Source organism: Cygnus atratus, chromosome 2 (genome assembly GCF_013377495.2).
Source record: "Cygnus atratus isolate AKBS03 ecotype Queensland, Australia chromosome 2, CAtr_DNAZoo_HiC_assembly, whole genome shotgun sequence".
Taxonomy (NCBI): Eukaryota; Metazoa; Chordata; class Aves; order Anseriformes; family Anatidae; genus Cygnus; species Cygnus atratus.
In genome coordinates this window covers 53510570-53529373 of record NC_066363.1, presented here as the reverse complement: position 1 = coordinate 53529373, position 18804 = coordinate 53510570, and the positions used below count along the sequence as shown (strand labels likewise).

Sequence of the window (18804 nt, the reverse complement as noted above, 5' to 3'; positions counted from 1 at the left end):
CATATGCACACACAGTTAATCCCATTCTAACCACTAAGTGACCCTGAAAGGGAAGATACAGACAAACGTTTTTGTCTAGGCATGCCAATGGTAAGAGGAAAGGTTCAGTTCTACTGATTTTTTCTTGCTGCCACAGGTGGAAATGTGGTGGACGGTGTCCTTTATGCTCCTGCTGAAGCACAGAAAGAGATCTGTGTGTCTGTGTGACCACTAAACGGTCTTGGCCAAAGAAAGTCAGATTCTTTCCTGGAGTGGAGTTCATAAGGACAGCTGCTGGCAGAAGACTGGCTGACTTCAGAGCCTCGTGACTGAAATCAAAAATCACTGGTGAGAGAACAGAAAAGTCTTGCAGAGTAAGGAAGGGTCAGCGAAGAGTGGAGATGTTAAATCAGGTCACTTAGGAGAGGGTCAAAGTGAAGGCAGAGAAAGACATCAGCAGATGGACTCCCCTCCCACTCATGTCTTGCCCTCCCCCAGGCTCCAAGCAGCTGGAAAGCATTCTGCATTTTCCTTGGCAAGAAATCAGCAAGTGACCTGTGGTTAAGATCTGGGAAAGCCTGTATGGTTTGTTTGCCTGACCTTTTCCTTTCAGGAGCTTGGTGTATGCCTGAGTGCTAATAAGCTAACCACCGGCCAGCACCCAAAAGCCCCTGGTCCCGACAGACACAGGCACTCACACTGAACCTCACGCACGACCTGAGCATAGGGGAGCACCAGCCCTTTCCACAGCTCCGGACACCTCCCATCCCACATCCTCGTGGAGGAATCACGATTCCCACCAAGTTTTCACAGTTACTACAGTCTGTGCTTCCTTGCTACTACACCAAACAGCGATTCCTTCAGATTAGAGCTCTGAAAGCCCTTTCTCGGCATTTCTCCTGGCACCTATTGCTAGATCACACCACCCTTTACAGGAAACGAAAGGACACTGGAACCATGATAGCTTTTACCACCCACTGCTGTTGAACCAACTGTTGAGCAAAGGGGCTCCAGCTGGCTGCTTACACCTTGAAGTAACATCAAACAATGTTACGAGGTCCTTGCAGACTGGGACGTTTGGCTGTGGCCTGGCAGGGCCATAAAATGGCAGCAGGTTCCTAGGAAGTGCTGGTACACTTCGTGGAGGAGACAGAAAGATGAATTAAATCCCCATCAGATGCAAGGTATTGCAGCAGATGGGAATGTCTGGGCAACTGCTCTTTTCCCTTGCCCGTCCAGACACGGTGAGCTGGTCTCTGCCCTCGTGGGGGGTGCTGGTGGCTGTAGGCACCTCACCTGCCTCGGCACATCTGTTCTCCTGCCCAGCCCTGTCCTGCCTTCCCAGACTGCTGCCCACCGGGCCCCACTCACCCTAGTCTGCATTCCTGGGGGCAGCCCTGGCCCCACAGCAGGAACCCCCCCAGACCCTGCAGCCAGACAGGATCCGTCTTGACATAGGTGTCTTCCAGCAATGCCCAAAGCTGTGTTTAGGCCTCACTGTGGAAAATCTTTTCTTTTTCTTCACTTTTTCTCCTCCCTTCTTTCCCCCTTTCCTTTTAAACCTATTTGTCAATTCCTACAAAGACTTACAGTTCCTGCTTTCAGTTGTAACAGGCTCCCAACAGCCGAACCCACGGGCACAAAGGTGACTGAGGTATTTACTCCAGCATGCTTTCTGTGAAAACTGAGGGAAATTCAAGAAGGATCTTTGACCAGGCATTTCTGAAGCTGAGACTTGTCAATTCATAATTTTAACACTCTGCAGAAAGTTTGTTGTTTGAAAGCATACAGAAGAAATCTGAGCTGCAATTTTCCCCCATCTTTGATCAACGTGCCAGCATGCTGCTGTGAAGTGAAACAGCGTGGGCTGGCAGATGAGAATTTTCCCCAGGGGCATTCCGTTGGGAACACAACAGCGCTGACTTAACAAGGAAATAAATCTTAAAATATATGAACATTGCTGTGTACATGCTTTTGTGGCACTTAGGGAAAAAAATCAAAATAATTTAAAAATACAGAAGCCTTTATTCTACAGTTCTTTGGCTTTTTAACATTTCTGTGTATACTGAAATTAGCATCTACATGCTAGAAGACAGAGCTGTGTTTTCATGACAGTTGCATCTTGAAACATCTCCACATCCTGCCTTTGTAGTTCCTTGCGGGTTGAGCTTTCCCTTGAGCAGGGAGGATGAAAGCCAGGCAGATACCAGCAGAGGGCTGGGAGTTTCCAGCCATAGTAGCACAGGTGTAGTTATGGCTAAATCCCTAACTTCTTTATTAATAACATTCAAGTGTAACTGCATTTTTGTAAAAACACCTCTCCTGTGGTTGAAACTTATAACTCTCTCCCTGCACAGCAGCTTTTGGCTGCTGTCCTGCCGCCAGGAGGTCCAAGACTCACAGGGCTCCAGGAGTCACCCAGAAACTCATAGAATCTCTAAAGGTGACACTGTTCCCTCCCCTTTAGTTACTTTTAGCAGAAACTTCAGGCTGTAGCTTTTGAAAATGACATTACACGCACGTGATGAGATCATAGAAGCCGCATGCTGACTTTGGAAATGAAGAACTGAATTTTCTGTAAGGTAACTTTCTTGCCAAGGCTTACTAGCTTTGGGTAGCAAGATCAGCCTAGGGTGTAGGAGCTGACTTCATCAAGGGTGTCTGGTACACACAAGTATACTAACATAAGTTGGGAAAGCACCAGATAAAGCTTTGTGATCAGTCATGCAGCTCCTAGAAACATCAAGGACACCAACTCCAGCTGTTCCTATGCACTATTGTGTTGTTTCCGCCCCCCCCACCCCATCCATTACCAGACAGACAAAGCTTCTTAGGAGAAACAAGAGAACTTTGGCAAACAACACACAGCTCTTTCTGAAGTCCAGGTATATGGCATGAGGAGTTCAGGATTTCCTATTGTTTTGTTTTTACACTCTTCACAGCTCATGTGGACCAGGCATAGTCCTTTCACAAAAGGGTGTACTGGAACTGTAAACATTAAGCAATGCATACCCCAGCAGTTTTGGAAAGTTAAGCAAGTTTTCAAATGTAGCCTGCTCAACATTTTCAAGAACACTTTTTAGAGAACACTTTTTGCAGAAAGCTATCTGTGAACACCAATTTGCTCTTACATTGTTTTGCATCCTATTGAATCTTACATATAAGCCAAGCGAGGCATCCAGAACAGGTTACCTAGTGCTCAATTCCCAGAAAAGGTAACTGTATTTTGTTAAAGTCACCTACTGGAATTCTGATCCCACTCTTCCCCATTACATAAAGCAGTTAGCCTCCACTTGTGCTCCAGCGCTTCAGTCATGAACACAGGACTAGGTTTTCAACAGCCTCAAAGAGCCAATACTTGCCAAGCACCTGTCTGAACCTGCACTTTGGCTTTCCTGTACCTTGGCTTTTCTAACTGAACCTCTGCATCGCTTTTCAAGACAAGGCAGAATATATTTACAAAAAAGGCCCAGGCTCTGCCTGAATTCAACCTATACTATTTAACCTGTCAAACCCTCCCTTAATTAGGGTTCTAACTACTGGGATTATTTTTATTAGGGATGTTCAGGTACTTCTAATTATATTGGCTGTGTAATTAGAGTTATGCTTGCCTATTTTAACAGCTTGATTTTGTTGAATGCTTTAAGTCATCTGCCTATATTAACATCTATTTAGATTAATTTACAATCCATTTCAGTCAGCTGCCATACTATGATGGATTAGATATTAATGTAATTCTATTAGCACCAAACAAAGTCTTTGGGAAAGGAGGAATATTTGCTTTAGCACCAATGTACACCACTACAATAGTTAGTCAACCTTCTTTGATGATACATGTGCCCCTATTCTTTCACTTTCCTTCCCTCCCTCAGAATTCATATACACCTGAGGAAACTTACCCCCCTTAGAAAGATGACCTACATCATTCAGACTACAAACATGAAAATTCTGTATTTTCAGTTCAGTAATACTTCAGAAAGACTTCAGAAAAATAAGACTTACAAACAACACAAAATAGATTTTTAAAGTCCTTTATTAATCTGAATATAAAAAGACAGAAGTTGCCTACAGTATAGGACAAAGCTCTTGCTTCATGAGGAAACAAAATTTTCTTTACAAAGTGAAAAAATAAATACCCTCTTAGAGTAAGGTTTATATGCTAATGTGTCATAAAAAAGTAGAGTTTTAATATTTTGACAAAATGTCTGTGCAAAGAAACAGATGCATAAACACACTTACTGCTACATTAAGGCAATATGAAAAGTATAGTCAGAAAGTTTCAGTAAAGTGACAGTGTACTTTTCTAGCTTCAATTAAGCCAGTATTGCACCCAAACATGGTCTCTAGTTCCTCTGTATCCTGGAGATTATGCTAGGAAACTGGAGTCCGAAATGCCCAAGTAGGGGGGTGGAGATTAAAAACATTATTGGCTAGGATATTTCCTGCTAAAAAGACAGTAACTGAAGAAAGCATTTAAAGTTATACTTAACCCTTCTTTTAGAAAATAATGGTATATGATTAACAGTTTGATACCAACCTCCAAAAATAAAGCCAACTTAAAGGGCAGCTGACTACAGCACCCAAGACTACCAACCAACCAAGTTGGATATGGGAAACCTTACCCATTGAGAGCTCTGAATGAAGTCCTGCAGCAGTGCTTCCATAGGACATCATTACCAACCAGAAGACTTTCCTGACCCACCCGCAGCACTGTGAAATTAAAAAATTGTTCTACGCTTCCAAAGCTATACTAACAGAATTGTTTTCTATTTAAAAAAAATTGAATGCAGCTGCTTGACAAAGCCTTGTATAGTTTAAGAACCTTTTTTTTTTTTAAAGAGAAGTTCTCCCTTTTGAGCAGTTTACTAAAAGCATAAACTATGAGCCATGCTAAACTGATATTTGTAAAAGCTAGTTTTACTATTAAAATAAATGGAATGACTGTACTAAAAAGAATTTGAAGAGTAAAATAAAAGGCTGCATTGCTCTTGCTGGGTGTATCAATGTGTATACCACATTTCTCCAGGGCTCCCTAGCTTTTTGGCAACACTGCCATGCTACAAACGTATACATCATTTTCCTGTTTTAGTAACATGAGTCAGTTAACAGTTCCGCTCCTGAAAGACATCCCAAGCCATCATTGGCATGCTGAGCAAAGATATTTATGTTCAACAATTCAGTATTTTTGCTTTTGATTGTGGATTGGTGCCAGAGTGGTTGCCTTCTTCACAAGAAATGGTTGCAATTCATAATAGTGCAGTTTAAGAAGTACGTGATCAGTTTAAGTTGTACATGCAGATCAGATCACAGTCAGATTGAGAAGACTGGTGTGGGTTGGCAAGTACACATGCTGGACATGCTCTACACGAGATCTGCAAACAGGACATGACTGGAAAGGAAAAACATTAGGAAGTTAGTTCACTTTGCATTTTGAGTGTATAGACTTTATTGTAGAAAAGGATGTCTCCAGTAAGAACACTTTAAAAAAAGTCTCCATATTTAAAACAGTCCATTGCAAGACTCAGCTAAACCTTACTCTCACCACAGGAGAACTTGCACAGTTAAAACTTATTTTTCAAAGTTATCTGAACAGAACATCCTTTGGAACAAGTTTACTGAAACCAGTTTTAAAAATCAGTTTTGCTAGAATCAGTGTACACATTAATCTAGTACACTGAAGTATACAGAAAACCCAAGCTTCTGCATATTTGCTAACTTAATGAAATTATTACCTGTAACTGGGCAGCACAGGTCTTACAGCATACTGTATGGCCACAGGGACAGAAAGTTGAATTGATTTCTTCTTCACAACAAACCATACAAAGCATGGACTCCTTTAGCTTCCGCAGCTTCTCTTGCAGAGCTTTTGTTTGTTGGCAGCTAAGACCCTCACAGTTGTCACAGTTCATGCTACTTTCTGAAGACTTAAGGGGGGAACTCGGTGGGGTTTGGTCACTTCTAGAAACAAGATCCACAATGCCAGCATTATAAAGAGCTCGTCTTGCATGATCATAAACTTCTTTCGATGTTCTTTTAATGTCAAAGACGTATTTTTTCCCAAGATTAATGTTTTCATTCAGGAAAAGAGATGCTAGGTGGCCCTTTAAGTCTCGACTATACTGCATCATGACAGCACTCGTGACAGTGTCACACCTATAAAACAGCAAGACAAAACAAAATTGAGTTAGTTAATACTAATAAGCCTCCCTCTACAATTAATTGTTCTCAAAGTTGAAATAACAGCATTGAGATCAAAGCAAAAGACAAATGTATTTCTACATCTTCAAAAATGTAGAGTATCAGATAAAATAGAGTCAGCCTACAGAAAGGAATTAAGGCATACTATAAACAGTGAACACTTGCTCAATCTACAGTTCTGCTTAGCAATATCTCTTTACATGGCAATGCCAAGATGCTACATTAAGTAGTTCTAATAGCCTTTGGCATAATACCTCTTTCTCTAGATAGGCTCTTTATTTTAGTGAGGATTTGGTTAATTTGGTTAAAGGCATTACTTGACACTAAATACTTTATATACTAGCATTGTTAAATCAAGCCATTTTTATTTGCCACAGAGTGCTCCAGCTAGCCTAACCGTGCTTGCCACGGATTCCAGTGATATAGCTAAACCTGCAGAAGCCTATTACAGCATTATCACTTCTCTAGACAACGTAGAAAAAGAACAGGCAGAACAAGGACTACAGCCTCACAGGGCCTGAGTCCAAGATCCAAGTTCACGACCAAATCCTATTGCCTAGCTACAATTCTGCTTGAAGTCAAACTGCAAAGGACAGCAGAAATGACAACCAAATACGAAGACCAAACAGTTAAGACTGTCTACAAAGTTATTTAATGCTTTAACTGCCTGGAAAGAAGTATGAAGAGTGCAGGAGGTGATAATCATAGAGGATAAGTCACGCTTAACATCAGGCCCACAAAATAAACAGTGGTTAGTTGCTGATTAGCTAGGCAACTAACTGATGTTAATTACTGTATTACAGTAATCTGATTTGAGAAACTGGATGGGGCTTTGCCTAGCATATGTATCTCTCTCTGCACAAGTCCAATTCTTCTCCTAAGTAATTGAGATCAATGTGGCAGTTAATTTAGGGAACAACACTATTGTCTTTGATGGTTAGTTCTACCTGTGTTGGACCTCACAGTAGGAGTGAGAAGCAGTTTCAAAAAAAAAAATCAGCCATCAGCAGATGATTACAGCAGCCTTGCCTCAAAGAGCAGAAGGATAAAGACAACTGATAGCTCCTGGCATGAAAAAATCCTAAGCATGTGAGCAAGGACAGGAATTGTAGAAAGACGATTTCTGGCAACAGGAAGAGCCAAATAAAGGCAGAAGTATACATGCATATGGGCTACACCTACATATTTTGAAAAAAAACAGGCTTTCTACTCCTTTGCTCTCATCCTGACTCATACACAGGGACAAGTGCATGTATTATGAATTAAAGAAAAACGCAAGTTTTTATTCTGAATTGCTATTATTCAGAGTAGTATACTGAAAAAATTCTTGCTTACTTTTCTTAAACTCCCATCCCGCAAAAATTGAAAGCAGCAAAAACCTGTTCAGCTTCTGTTTGGCCTTAAGAGAAGATCAAAGTTGACTCTAGTGGCAGTACTAACCTGTAAAATGCATGTGTCTCTGTAATTGCTCTGTAGAGTCCACTTGCTGCCCTTGTACTGATCATCTTAAACAGGAGAACAACACTATTACCAGACTCCTTGGTAACAGTCAGATACACGTTCTTCCCAGACTGCGTTGCCATTTGAACAACAGGATAAGCAATCCTAAGAATTCATACAAAAACAAGTTTAGCTTTTAAAGGGCATTTCCCACAACTTACTATGGTACCTTCTGATACTATGAAGTCTGAATTGCCAATAAGGCTGGATTGAAAAAGTTCTGCCACAGAAGTACTTAAAACCCAAGAGCCTTAAGACCAGTTGTCTTATAAGCAGGTAGTGCCCTCAGACCCTACATTGCAATAGGTACTTTAAGTAATTCACAGAACATTTGTCTACATAAAAGTGAGGCATGCCCAGTAGTTCTGAAACACAGAAAAAATAATTCCACAAAACATGTACCTGTTGATAGGACTGAAGTCATCTTTACAGATGGATATGCCTTCAGGTCCAACACCAATAAGGAGCTTTTGCCCTTCACTGTCTCTAACTGAATGCCACTCTACTCCATAGTTCTCCAGTGTTGTTGCAATCTGGAGAACCTGGTATTCAGCAGAAGCTTGACTGAGACCTTCCAGCTGCTTATGCTTTGCAGTAATGCTGTTGATGAAAAAAGATTAAGGATGGGTGAAATAACTCAAGGACATGCCATTACTGTTAGCAGCTTGGTATAACATGTTTTTTAGATGACCTGGTTAAACAGGTTGTTCTTGTGGGTCCATGATGACTGGAAATTTACAGCCAGACAAAACAGGCCAGGAGCATTTAAGAGGATTACCAAAAACATTGAGAATATTTAGGAGGCAATAGTGTACATTTACTTAGAAGTAAGAGCTAGATGTAATCAAGGCTTCCTAATTAACTTTCTCCCCCACCTCAAAGTATTTACTTGGATTACCAAAAGGTTCACAGCAAAAATGCACAGAACAGCATTTTAATACCACAAGGTATGCCCTGAACTGTTGATGCAATAGCATAACGAATCTTTTACTTTTGGCCCCCATATGATTTGATTCAATTTGTTCTTTTTACCTTTCTAGAATGGTAGTGGTGAGCTCTTTTGCACACAACTCTTCGTAATTGTACTTGGCAGTATTCTGATTATAGTCTCCAAACTTCATCTGTGCCAACAACGCGCTAAGTTCAATTGCATGCTCCGAAGAACACTGGAGATTACCAGCCAGAAGATCCTCCTTTATATGCAAGAAAAACATATGCCTGCAATGGAATTAGAAATGTTTGTTATGCAAGATGTTAAAACATTAAGGTAGGCAACAAATAACATAGCAAGTATGTTTGGTAATCATTAATATGGCAATCAAGAATTTGCAATGAATGTACCAAATGGTCTGGGCACAGGGGGGGAAAAAGGACCTCCATCTCATTATTCACTTAAAGATGAGGATACAACTGAAGACCGTGCCTGGAAGCACGATTAAAAGAAATGAGCACCTCAGTATCAGTTTGAATAAAAGCTGCTTTAGCTCTAAGGCTACTCACTAACTTCAATTAATTCCATAAAATATCCATGAAAAATATCTGGAGCAGTTACCTAACTTTAATTTTCTTTGGTTACTATTTACAAGTCACTTTCACAAAGGAATTTGTGAACAGAAGCACAACACACATTATCATGCAGCCGGAAAAAAACATGCTTTCTCTACACAGATCAAGTGGCTGTGGCACCAGTCAAAGGAAGACAGCACTTTTGCAAGTAACATGATTAAGAAAGTAACTTGAAATAGCTAAAAGGGTATTTCATTGTGAAATATAGAGTGTCTATTTCGTAAGCACATTTGTCATTTATGCTTGGGGACTGAGACAGGTTTGACAGCTAGCTGCAAAATTCAAAAGCTGTTCTTAATTATCTAATAGGTTAGACAAATCAAGTTTTCCACCAACTCTAATAGCAGCCTGTTAATTTCCCCTATAGATTACCTTAACTTCCTTATCTTCTGTCAGGGAAGATAACATACCTTTCTTTCTACTTGTTCTTAAGATTCAGAGTATTTAGGGAAGTCAGAAGTAGAAATAACTATGTTATCACTGAAAAAGCTTTCGATAAGTCTAGTACCCACAGGGATATCAGTTTCCATAGCGATAGGACATTTACATTTCACTTCCTTAAAAAATAAATTACATTTAATTTTAGAAAAAAACTATGTTGAATCACTCAGTGACGTTCAAGATGCTGGTTAGTGATTCACTTTGCTTCCAATAGTCCTTCTGGATATCTTATATAAGTCCTTTTGTAACACTCTACAGTTTCATTGTAGAAGTGAATAGTTCTACCTTGCCAGCACTATGATCAGTTATATAACTTGCAAAATTTGTATTCATTTTTAGTTCTATTAGAGTAAATGCTGCAGCTCAGAAAATACAAATAATGTTCCCCCCAAAAGACAGCTCATATGCAGAATTTCTGAAAGGAAAATACTATCATCTCCTAAGCTGCCCCACCATACTTTTCACAGCAATGAGCCACAGCTCCAGCACCTCCCTTGGCAAGCAGCAAGAAGCATGCTTACAGCATCACTGCAGTTGTCACTTAAGTGCTCAAACTGCATCACTTAGATGTCTAGACATGGGTCTACACTTCAGCAGTTTAATGGGGGCCAGGGGGAAGCTAACATTCCCCCCTCCGTGCAGGATGTAGATTTAAGAGGTGTGGGAACAAGAACTTCAGACAGTACAGCTGTCTCCCCTGTGAGCATGCTACTCCTTGTTTGGGCTCCCCTTGGAGCCGGTCCCAAACCCCTGCTCCAATCCCCCTCTCCCACCCTACTAATTCAGAGTTCTTCTGGCTAAGGCCACACAAAGGCATAGCTGGAGCTTTTAGAGTGGAGAGGTTGTACACGCATGTGGGCTCAATTCATAAAGCCAAATTATTTGATCAATTACTGAAAAGCTATGGCTAAAAACAAACAGTATGCATCTCCTTAATTCCAATCACCATTTCGTAAAATAAAGCTTTTCCATACACTCCTGATTCCATCAGTATGAAAACAAGTTCTCTAGTTGTTACAACTACATGCTGATTAAACCTATGGTATTTTAAAGAAGAATCTGACAATTTTGTTCTCATTTGTTGGCACATTCAGCTGCCACAAGTAAATGCGTGTATCTTTGGTTTGCTTACTTTATGCATATGACAGCACTGACTACACAAGGAAAAGTCGGTGTTCTCTTGCTGGGAGGACTGTACGAACATCAAGGGGGAGCTGAATAAACAAAAGACTACTCCTGCAGATATAGATGCAGTTACAGTGGAAGCATAACTTGTCACATTCACTGAAGTGCTTGTAATGGCAGAGGTAGACAACCAAGTTTAAGATGCAACAAAAAAGCGACACACCAACTAAGGTGCAGTGACCTAAGTGGCTCATACAGCCTAAGAGAAGACATCTCAGACTAAGCTACTGTACATTTTTAGGGGATGAAAAGGAAAAGGGCATAGCATGCATAAGGGACAGTTACTGCAAGCTAACTGAAGCGATGCAAGAGCTTACTGTAGCCAGGATATGATATGTCAGAAGACAAAGCCACCCACATTTCAGGGTCCATCTCAAGTGATTTGACTCCACCTAAAAACAAACCATGGCTGGTTCCAGCCCATTGCTAAGCCACACCCACAACAGCACAGGAACTAATTAAACAGAGAGCCTGCCAGTGAAACTTGTTTTTGAATGACAGTGGTTTTTCCCCTCCATACTGACCTGCTGCAGCACTTGCCCTGAACTAAGGTTCAGGTAGCAAATGTGTTGTCCCCATGTTCCACCCCCCAGCTTCCCCCCCCCCCCCAATTTTAGATCTGAAATATGTTACAGGAAGGAATTGTATCGAGAAATTGAAAGATTGTGAAAGAATGAAGGCTGCAAACATCTCATATACATGAAAAAGTGATTCTGATTAGTGCTGTCTGCCCATCTGGCCTTTTTAAGGGTCTGTTTCTCCAAAAGTACATTCATATCCACTGTAAAATCATCTCCCTTCAAGGTTAAGCACAACACCAGTTAGATTCTGATTATAAAAAGATCTTCCTTTTTACACAAAATGAAAGCCTCTCTCTTTAAACAGAAAGAGAAAAAGAATGCACTTCTGTTGCTGAATACAGTCAAGCAAAACAAAAACATGAGGAGCCCTGAGGCAGTTAATCATGTAATTCTGCTAAGTCTAACTGTAAAAAAGATCTGCTACAATCTATTGTAGAAAGCCAGTCATATTACAGACGCTATTACTTACCGCAAAGTACTTAAGTTTCCACAAGTTAAATTCTGACCTAAAATGAGATTTTACTGAAGTCTAGAACTTAATTGACTGTTTCACCTCATTGAATCTCTAGATATGAAAAAAAAATATCTGGGCTTTCCCCACCACTAGAGATATTCAGGCAGTTTGAAGAACTAACAGAACTTTCCATTGCCCTGACAAAGTCACTTGTGTCCTGAATTCTATACAGGACAGCACTGGTACAAAAGTCAGCGTAACTTACAGCATTAATACCTACAGCCCAAGCAGACCTCACACTACCTAGAGTTGAGCACAGGAATATCTAGAGTATTCCCTTTCAATTTGGTATCTGAAAATAGCATATAGAAATACTGATTAGAGGACCAAGTTTCATGTTCATCTAAGTTGTACTTCGTTAGTCACTGCCCAGACAGAACTTCCTGCTTTTCAAAAGGAAGAAAAAAGCAGCTCTAGACTTGAAACAGTCAAGTGTTTTCCTCAAGCACCCGTTACACTGGTGATTTTATATTCCTTTTATCTTCTTAATACTGCCCCAGTACTTTTCATACAAAGTTGTGTGTATCAAAACACTCAAAATCAATCGTAAAGCAATCATTAATGTACTTGTTAGTTGCACATAATTTGATACAAATACTGTGGAAATGGGAGGTTGCAACAAGATTTTTATTGAAGCATTTCAGATGGCCCATTTTACAAACTACAGCTACCAAGCCTGGGCTGCAAACCAAGTGCTTCTTCCCTCTCTCAGAAGCAGTTTATGGATGCTGACTATATGGATTGCTTCTACCAGAAATACAGGTCAGTACTTCATTATAATTTTATTATTTTTTTTTTAAACAGAAACAGTTAAAAATGAACCCATTTAATGAAAATTAAAAACTCTGCTAAAGTGCTATTAAAAGAGTATATGCAACACAAAAGTCATTTGTTCCATAAAAACTCATTAAAGACAACTATATACATTAGGATTCAAAGTTCTGCACTGAAAACTTTGTTCCTACTACAGTTTAAAAACAAAAATCAAAAGGAAAACAGTGCAAATAGATAAGTCTATATTCAAAGTTAGGTTCTAAACTTCACTGCCAGAAGGAAAAGTGGCAAAACCCAGTCTGTTACCAATAAGAAGCATCTGTATGACTAATACTTCCTGAACTAGAAATATAGCCAAGAAAACCCATCCTCTTGCCAGACTCCCGGCAAGAGTCTTCAGATACATCCCAAGGAACTGCCTGTCCTACCTGGGGTAGGACAGTCCTTACCACAGGGAAAGAATCTTTCCTACTGTGAAGTAGTTTGCAACTGCATAGTCTAAAAGAATCAGAGAGGCATAATTGTTATCCCTAAAAATATATATTGGTAGTAAAGATCATAGCAATAGCATATTCTATTTTTAGAAGCAGATATAAGCACTTAGATATGAAAAAAGCTCTGCAAAGTTACAATTGTATTCATCAGTATGTTTACTCTTATCTGCTCTCAGCAGAGTGGGTGAGAGGTTACTAACTGCAACTCAACTCCGGTTCAGACAAACAGATCCACTAAACTCACCCTGGTGTTTATTACAGCAGGTTTTTATTGCATGGTAACAAATACCTTGACACTGCTGCACTGGCTAGCCAGTACTGCAGGATAATAGGATGTTTTTCCTTATTTTCTAACTACTAACCACTCACCTTTTACAAGTCAGCTCCTACTTTTAACTAGTTCATCATTACCAATAAGAAACCACAACTGAAATCACTGCAAAAGCATTTTGTAAGTGATTCAGATACTTGAAAAGTAGCACACAACCTTTAACAACTTCAGTGACAGTTACTGATCTCAAAGTTGAGAAAGCGCTGCTTTGCATGCTTCGTGAGACCGTGTGGCCTGCTGGAAGCTGACATGTTGCTTTAAATCGCCGTGGCTTATATAAGAACACTTGACTTTGTCACATTACACCAGACAGCAGCTTTGCTCTTTCCAAGTACACACAGGGAAGCCTTACGCTGCTCAAGCAGCCATTACATCAACACCCACTCTCCTTGCACGCTGACTTCCCCACACCGGCCCCTCAACAAACCACCACTTCCCCTGGGGTGACCACAGCCACACCCCACTGCTGGGGCTCCTGGCAGACGATACCCCCAGGTGATCCCACACACACCCCAAGCAGGATGCTCCCCGACAGCCACAAAGCTGCATCCCAGCTCCCTGCTTGAGTTAGGGAAACCAGGTGGCAACTTTGAGTCACTGCTGAGGACACCGCTTTTTCAGCCATCTGTTGCATGACCTACCACAAAAGACACTGAAAACCAGCATGACGTACAGCAGAGCTTGTAGTCTGGATCTAGGACCGACACCTATAGCTTTAAGCAAAAAGGGAGATAACAGCCTTTAGCAAGCCAATGTGATTCTCCGTTCAAAAAACACACCGCTATTCAAACTGCTCTTAACAGGCACACTGTTCGCATTTCAGACTTGTTTAAAACTCCAGTTGACAGCAGCGTATTAAATTTGAATAGTGTTCTTGCACTGAGGCACTTCCGTTCCACTGAAAACAATCCTAAACTACAATATCCTGTGGTGAAATTCACTACCAGGCAGTCAAATAAACTAGAAATCAAGAAACCAAAGAACAATAGAAATAAAGCTTAACCCTGCATAAAAGGAAAGTGTAGTGAAACGGTTCACCTTCTCTGCACACGACTCTCCCATTCACAAAGCACTTAGCGAAGGTGGCTTATTGCCATAGTGGTCAAAGATGCAATTATAACCTTGCATTCGGTGGTAAGAAGGCTTCCTTGCATAAGATATTAAAAATGCCTGAGGCTGCAATCTTCTACTGGATTGCACACTGATTAAAGATAACAGAAGCACGGGCTGATGATGTTCAGTAGCCAGATCAGCTTTTTACACAGCATGTAGAAACCTGAGTGTTAAAATGCTACAGGAACACGCAGCCAAGCTGTAAGTGCAAGACAAGGATCTCTTTAATGAAGCAGCAAAACTGGTGTTGATAAGTTTCCAAAGTATATGGAAAACCAAAGAACAACTCAGTCACAGCATTCACTATTAGCCATAGCAAAACATTATCAGCCAAATGATTTCAGAATTACTTGCAACTCCCCAGACTTCAGTCTCAACACACATCTCATAAGGAAAATCAGGTTCAGAAGCTAAATGTAAGAGACACAGAAACTTCCTCAGCTTTCTTCGCACAAGGACTAGAGCATAACATTCAACATTGGAAATGCCCTCTCTATTTATCAGCTGGGGACATCACTGTGCTAAAGGAAGCCAGAACAGCCACCACTGTTTCTTTGTCAGCCAGTAAACTGACTTTGCAAGTAGAGGTAAGAAATAAGTTGTCAGTTGTAGCTGTACAGCTCATTTTAATCATATTCTATGATATACCTATTGATTTAAAGTTCAATTACAGGTTTAACAAGTTTGACTCCCCCTTCATCCCATGGAAACTTACATGCAAACTAAAATATGACTGCATGGCTACACACATATTAAATCCCTACGCAGACCCAAGAAAGGAAACAGCAAATTCACTGTAGCTCAATGTCAACGCTACAGAAATATACATTAACCACTGGCACTACAGAATTCCAGGTCTGTTACATGTAGACTAGCAGGTATAGACAACTAAAATGCAGCTAAGGCAAGCTATTTCACAACATGGATTTGCCTTTAACAACAAAAATAAAAACAGTCAGGACTGAACAGCTTAGCTGAAGCCTCAGGAGCATTCATATTTGCAAGACAGTGGCAATAAATACTAGCTTCAATGCCTGTTTCTCTCCAACAGTTTAAGTAATTTCCGTCACAGCATAATTTTAATAGATCTCTTGATGACTGATGCTCAAGTGATTTTAAAGTTTGTTAAAATATTAATTTTAGACCAGTCTTAACTCATACATAAAACTCACCCGAGCTACAACCTTTTAAAGTCACCTTAACAGTGAAACATACATCTTTGGTGTTCACACATACAAGCTCTGTTGCGTTCTAGCTACACAACCTGTCTTTTAGGCCCTTGGGGTATGTTTCACCAGCTCAAGCTCTTGACTTGCACAACCTGCCAAGTCTTGCATTGATGGTGTTCAAGGTAGGAAAACACAGGTGTCTGCAAAAGCCTTGTAAAGTGGAACAAACATTCAGCAGCAACAGCAAAAATGCCAATCATTTGTTTTAAGTTTCCTCAGATTCACCCTGATTTGCTCTGAGTGTGGAGACACATCGAATAGATCCAGTGTAATCTCTGCCACCTCATCAGGTATGAGATCAAATAACGAAGGATTATGTGGAACAGAAGCAACATGGTTTTATACTTGCTCTCATTAAGAGTGTTTTAAGAGTGTTTAAGAAAACAAAGTTTATTTCAGGAAGAATATCCCAAAAGAGCCCAAAAGATATACCATGGATATTAGATTTTTTTTCCAAAATAACATACATCAAAGTGTGGATGTTAGAATGTACTTGCTTAACTAAATCTGTTACATAGGACAACTGTGGTCTACTCCACAGCATTCTGAAAACTTCAGCCAGATTGTAACCACTGTTCCCCTAAACCTTCCCCAATGTTACTTCAAAAAAATATACACACTGCCTTGTTTTAACTCAATATTTTTCCTGAGATATACACCAAATCAAGCTGTCAGCCTCTGACCAAATTCACTGTACAAATATTCTGTGCAGAACAAGAGTGTCATAACCATGGTCTTAATTCTGAAAGTACCAAGTCAAAGTGAGCAGTGAAAACATGCTTAGGCATCCCCTTCTAGACACTAGGTTTTTCCTCTGTTTATATTTGATGTACTACCTAAAACTAACCGGAAAAAAAATGTGTTGAGACCAGTTTTAAACATACTTGCTCAGTTTTCCTTAAAGGGAACCCAACTGCAGTTAATGTAGTAATGCAGTAATCAAACCGGTGGAGTGAAAGCAAACATTTGCTACTCATCTGAGAAGACCAACTCTTCAGCCCGGAGAACAGTATAACAATTTAGTTAAAAGGACAGGCCACAGAAGCAGCAGAACAGCTGTTCTTTTGTAGCCTCAAAGGGCCTGTAGCCATCTGAAAGTTACTGTAATATGATCCCAGACAAAAAGGAATTCAGCAAGTTTTTGCTCTGTGGGAGGAATTGTTTCCTGCCTTTCTGTACCAGTGGTTTAGAACGACCTACAGTAACACCACTGAACAGGGGTTACTATCGGACACACAAACACCATATAAATAACTGGTTACTGGTAGCTTAGCCTTCTCCAGCACTAGTTTCTCATGAAATTAACTGCACATTACTTACTCTTCCCCACACAATACTTACAATAATACCACTTTTTTTTAGAAAAAATTAATAATACATGTAAACAATACTGGAATTTTAAAGCTGTGCTGAAAAGTTGAGCAAAGAATACCAGAAGATGGAAGAAACAGAACCTCTGCGTAACCATTTTCAGAGGTTACTGAAATTGAAAACAATAAGTTTGCTTTACTTACAACCATCTCTACCTTACCTTGTCTGTTCTTGTAAGATAAGATGGGGCTCTACAAAGAACTTGACTCTTAATTTTAGTCGATAAGGAGCTAAACCATCCATCTGCTGGGAAATCCTGTTCCTCAAATTCAGCCACAGATTCTCCCCTTTGCTGCCAGTGAACTGCAGTCCAAAATAATCAACTTCTATAATTCCCAGCCTCCTGCAAACCTGAAAGAAAGAGGTTCTTCATAATGAACCAACGACACAACTGGACAAGAAGTAGTATCAGACTGAAAAACTGTTTGCAGTGCAAGTGGTCTGAAACAAAAGATGGGTTGTTTGTAGGCACCTTTTTACAACAGGTTAGTTGATGGATTTTAAATAGGCAGCGTACAAAATGGTACACCGACAAACACAGAGTGTAAAATGGGAACTTCCCTACTAGTAAATACCAAGATGGACCTCCACAGCCAAATCCCATCCCCTTCGCCAGGCACTCCACAGCCAAATCCCATCCCCAAGGCCAGGCACTTAAGACCAGCCGATTTCCAGCAGGGTGCCTGTTATCCAGCAGCACAGCCACCAGCACTTCTGAGGCAGGAGGGGGAGAAGAAGTAGTACATCCCACAAGTTTTATTTAGATGCCACCGACAGACTTGGCAGCTACGCTTGGCTCCCTCCTGCCTCCATCCCCGCAGCAGGCGGGGAAGGGCGGCAGCACCTGGGCGACAGGCTGAGCCCCCAGCGGGGCCATGTCAGGATGGGTCCCCCCGTGTCCCCCCAGCCCTGGGGGGAGCTTTGGGGGCAGCAAGGAGGCCGTGGCCTCCCGAAAGGGGGGGGGAAGGCAGATCCGACCGAGGGATGCTGCAACCCCTGCATCCAACATGGAGGAGGGGAAAAACAGGGGAAAAGAGGAAAATAAATAAATAAAGGAGAAGAAGAGGCGGGGGGGAAACGAGGCCTCCCCGCGCCCCCCTTCATGCGGAGGGGGCCCCGCCCGCCATCAACGGGGGGGGGGGGGGAGCGCGCGCCCCCCTCAGGCCCCAATGGTCACCTGCGCCCAACTGCCGCCCCGGAGCGGGCCTCACCTGGTTGAGGCAGTCCTCGCCGTTGGCTTTGGCCTCAACCTCCACCTCCATCACCACCGCGTCTGGCCTGGTCACGTAGCACAGCATGGTTACGGCCGGGGCCGGCTCCGCCACAAGCGCACCGAACGGTGGTCGGGGGGGGGGGGGCTGCTGCTGCCGCACGTACGCCCCTACCCGGCCCCGTCGCCGCCCGCCCGCCGACTGCTCTCAGCAGCCGCGTCTCGCTCGCTATATACCCACCCTGCGCCTCCCCGCCGCCCCGCCCCGTTGGCGAGGCGTCGCGCGCCGCCGCCGCCTGCCAATCAGCGCCGCCGGCC

General features: G+C 41.6%; 1 protein-coding gene across 2 annotated transcripts; it reads right to left on the bottom strand.

Annotated features, from left to right (window-relative positions):
* Positions 1 to 3994: 3994 nt before the first annotated feature.
* Positions 3995 to 18713, bottom strand: MYLIP (myosin regulatory light chain interacting protein). 2 transcript variants are annotated; one of them, XM_035549635.1, is made up of 7 exons: positions 18488 to 18713; positions 17437 to 17627; positions 8710 to 8895; positions 8080 to 8277; positions 7618 to 7782; positions 5712 to 6132; positions 3995 to 5368 (listed from the first exon to the last, which is right to left on the bottom strand). In XM_035549635.1, the coding sequence occupies exons 1-7, from the start codon at positions 18572 to 18574 to the stop codon at positions 5279 to 5281; spliced, it is 1338 nt and encodes a 445-aa protein (XP_035405528.1). In that variant the 5' UTR covers positions 18575 to 18713; the 3' UTR covers positions 3995 to 5278. The 2 variants fall into 2 exon arrangements, with proteins under 2 accessions (XP_035405528.1, XP_050564574.1); XM_050708617.1 differs by lacking the exon at positions 7618 to 7782 and having other exon boundaries at positions 18488 to 18688.
* Between the last annotated feature and the right edge of the window lie 91 nt (positions 18714 to 18804).

Bases quoted from the DNA above. Each gene is read 5' to 3' on its own strand.
- MYLIP (XM_035549635.1), bottom strand. From the start codon at position 18,574: ATGCTGTGCTACGTGACCAGGCCAGACGCGGTGGTGATGGAGGTGGAG. The intron at 7,783-8,079 runs GTACATGTTTTG...ATGAATTCTTAG, and splicing joins GACTTCAGTCCTATCAACAG to GATTGCTTATCCTGTTGTTC. The intron at 6,133-7,617 runs GTTAGTACTGCC...GCTGTTTTATAG, and splicing joins GAGACACATGCATTTTACAG to GTGTGACACTGTCACGAGTG.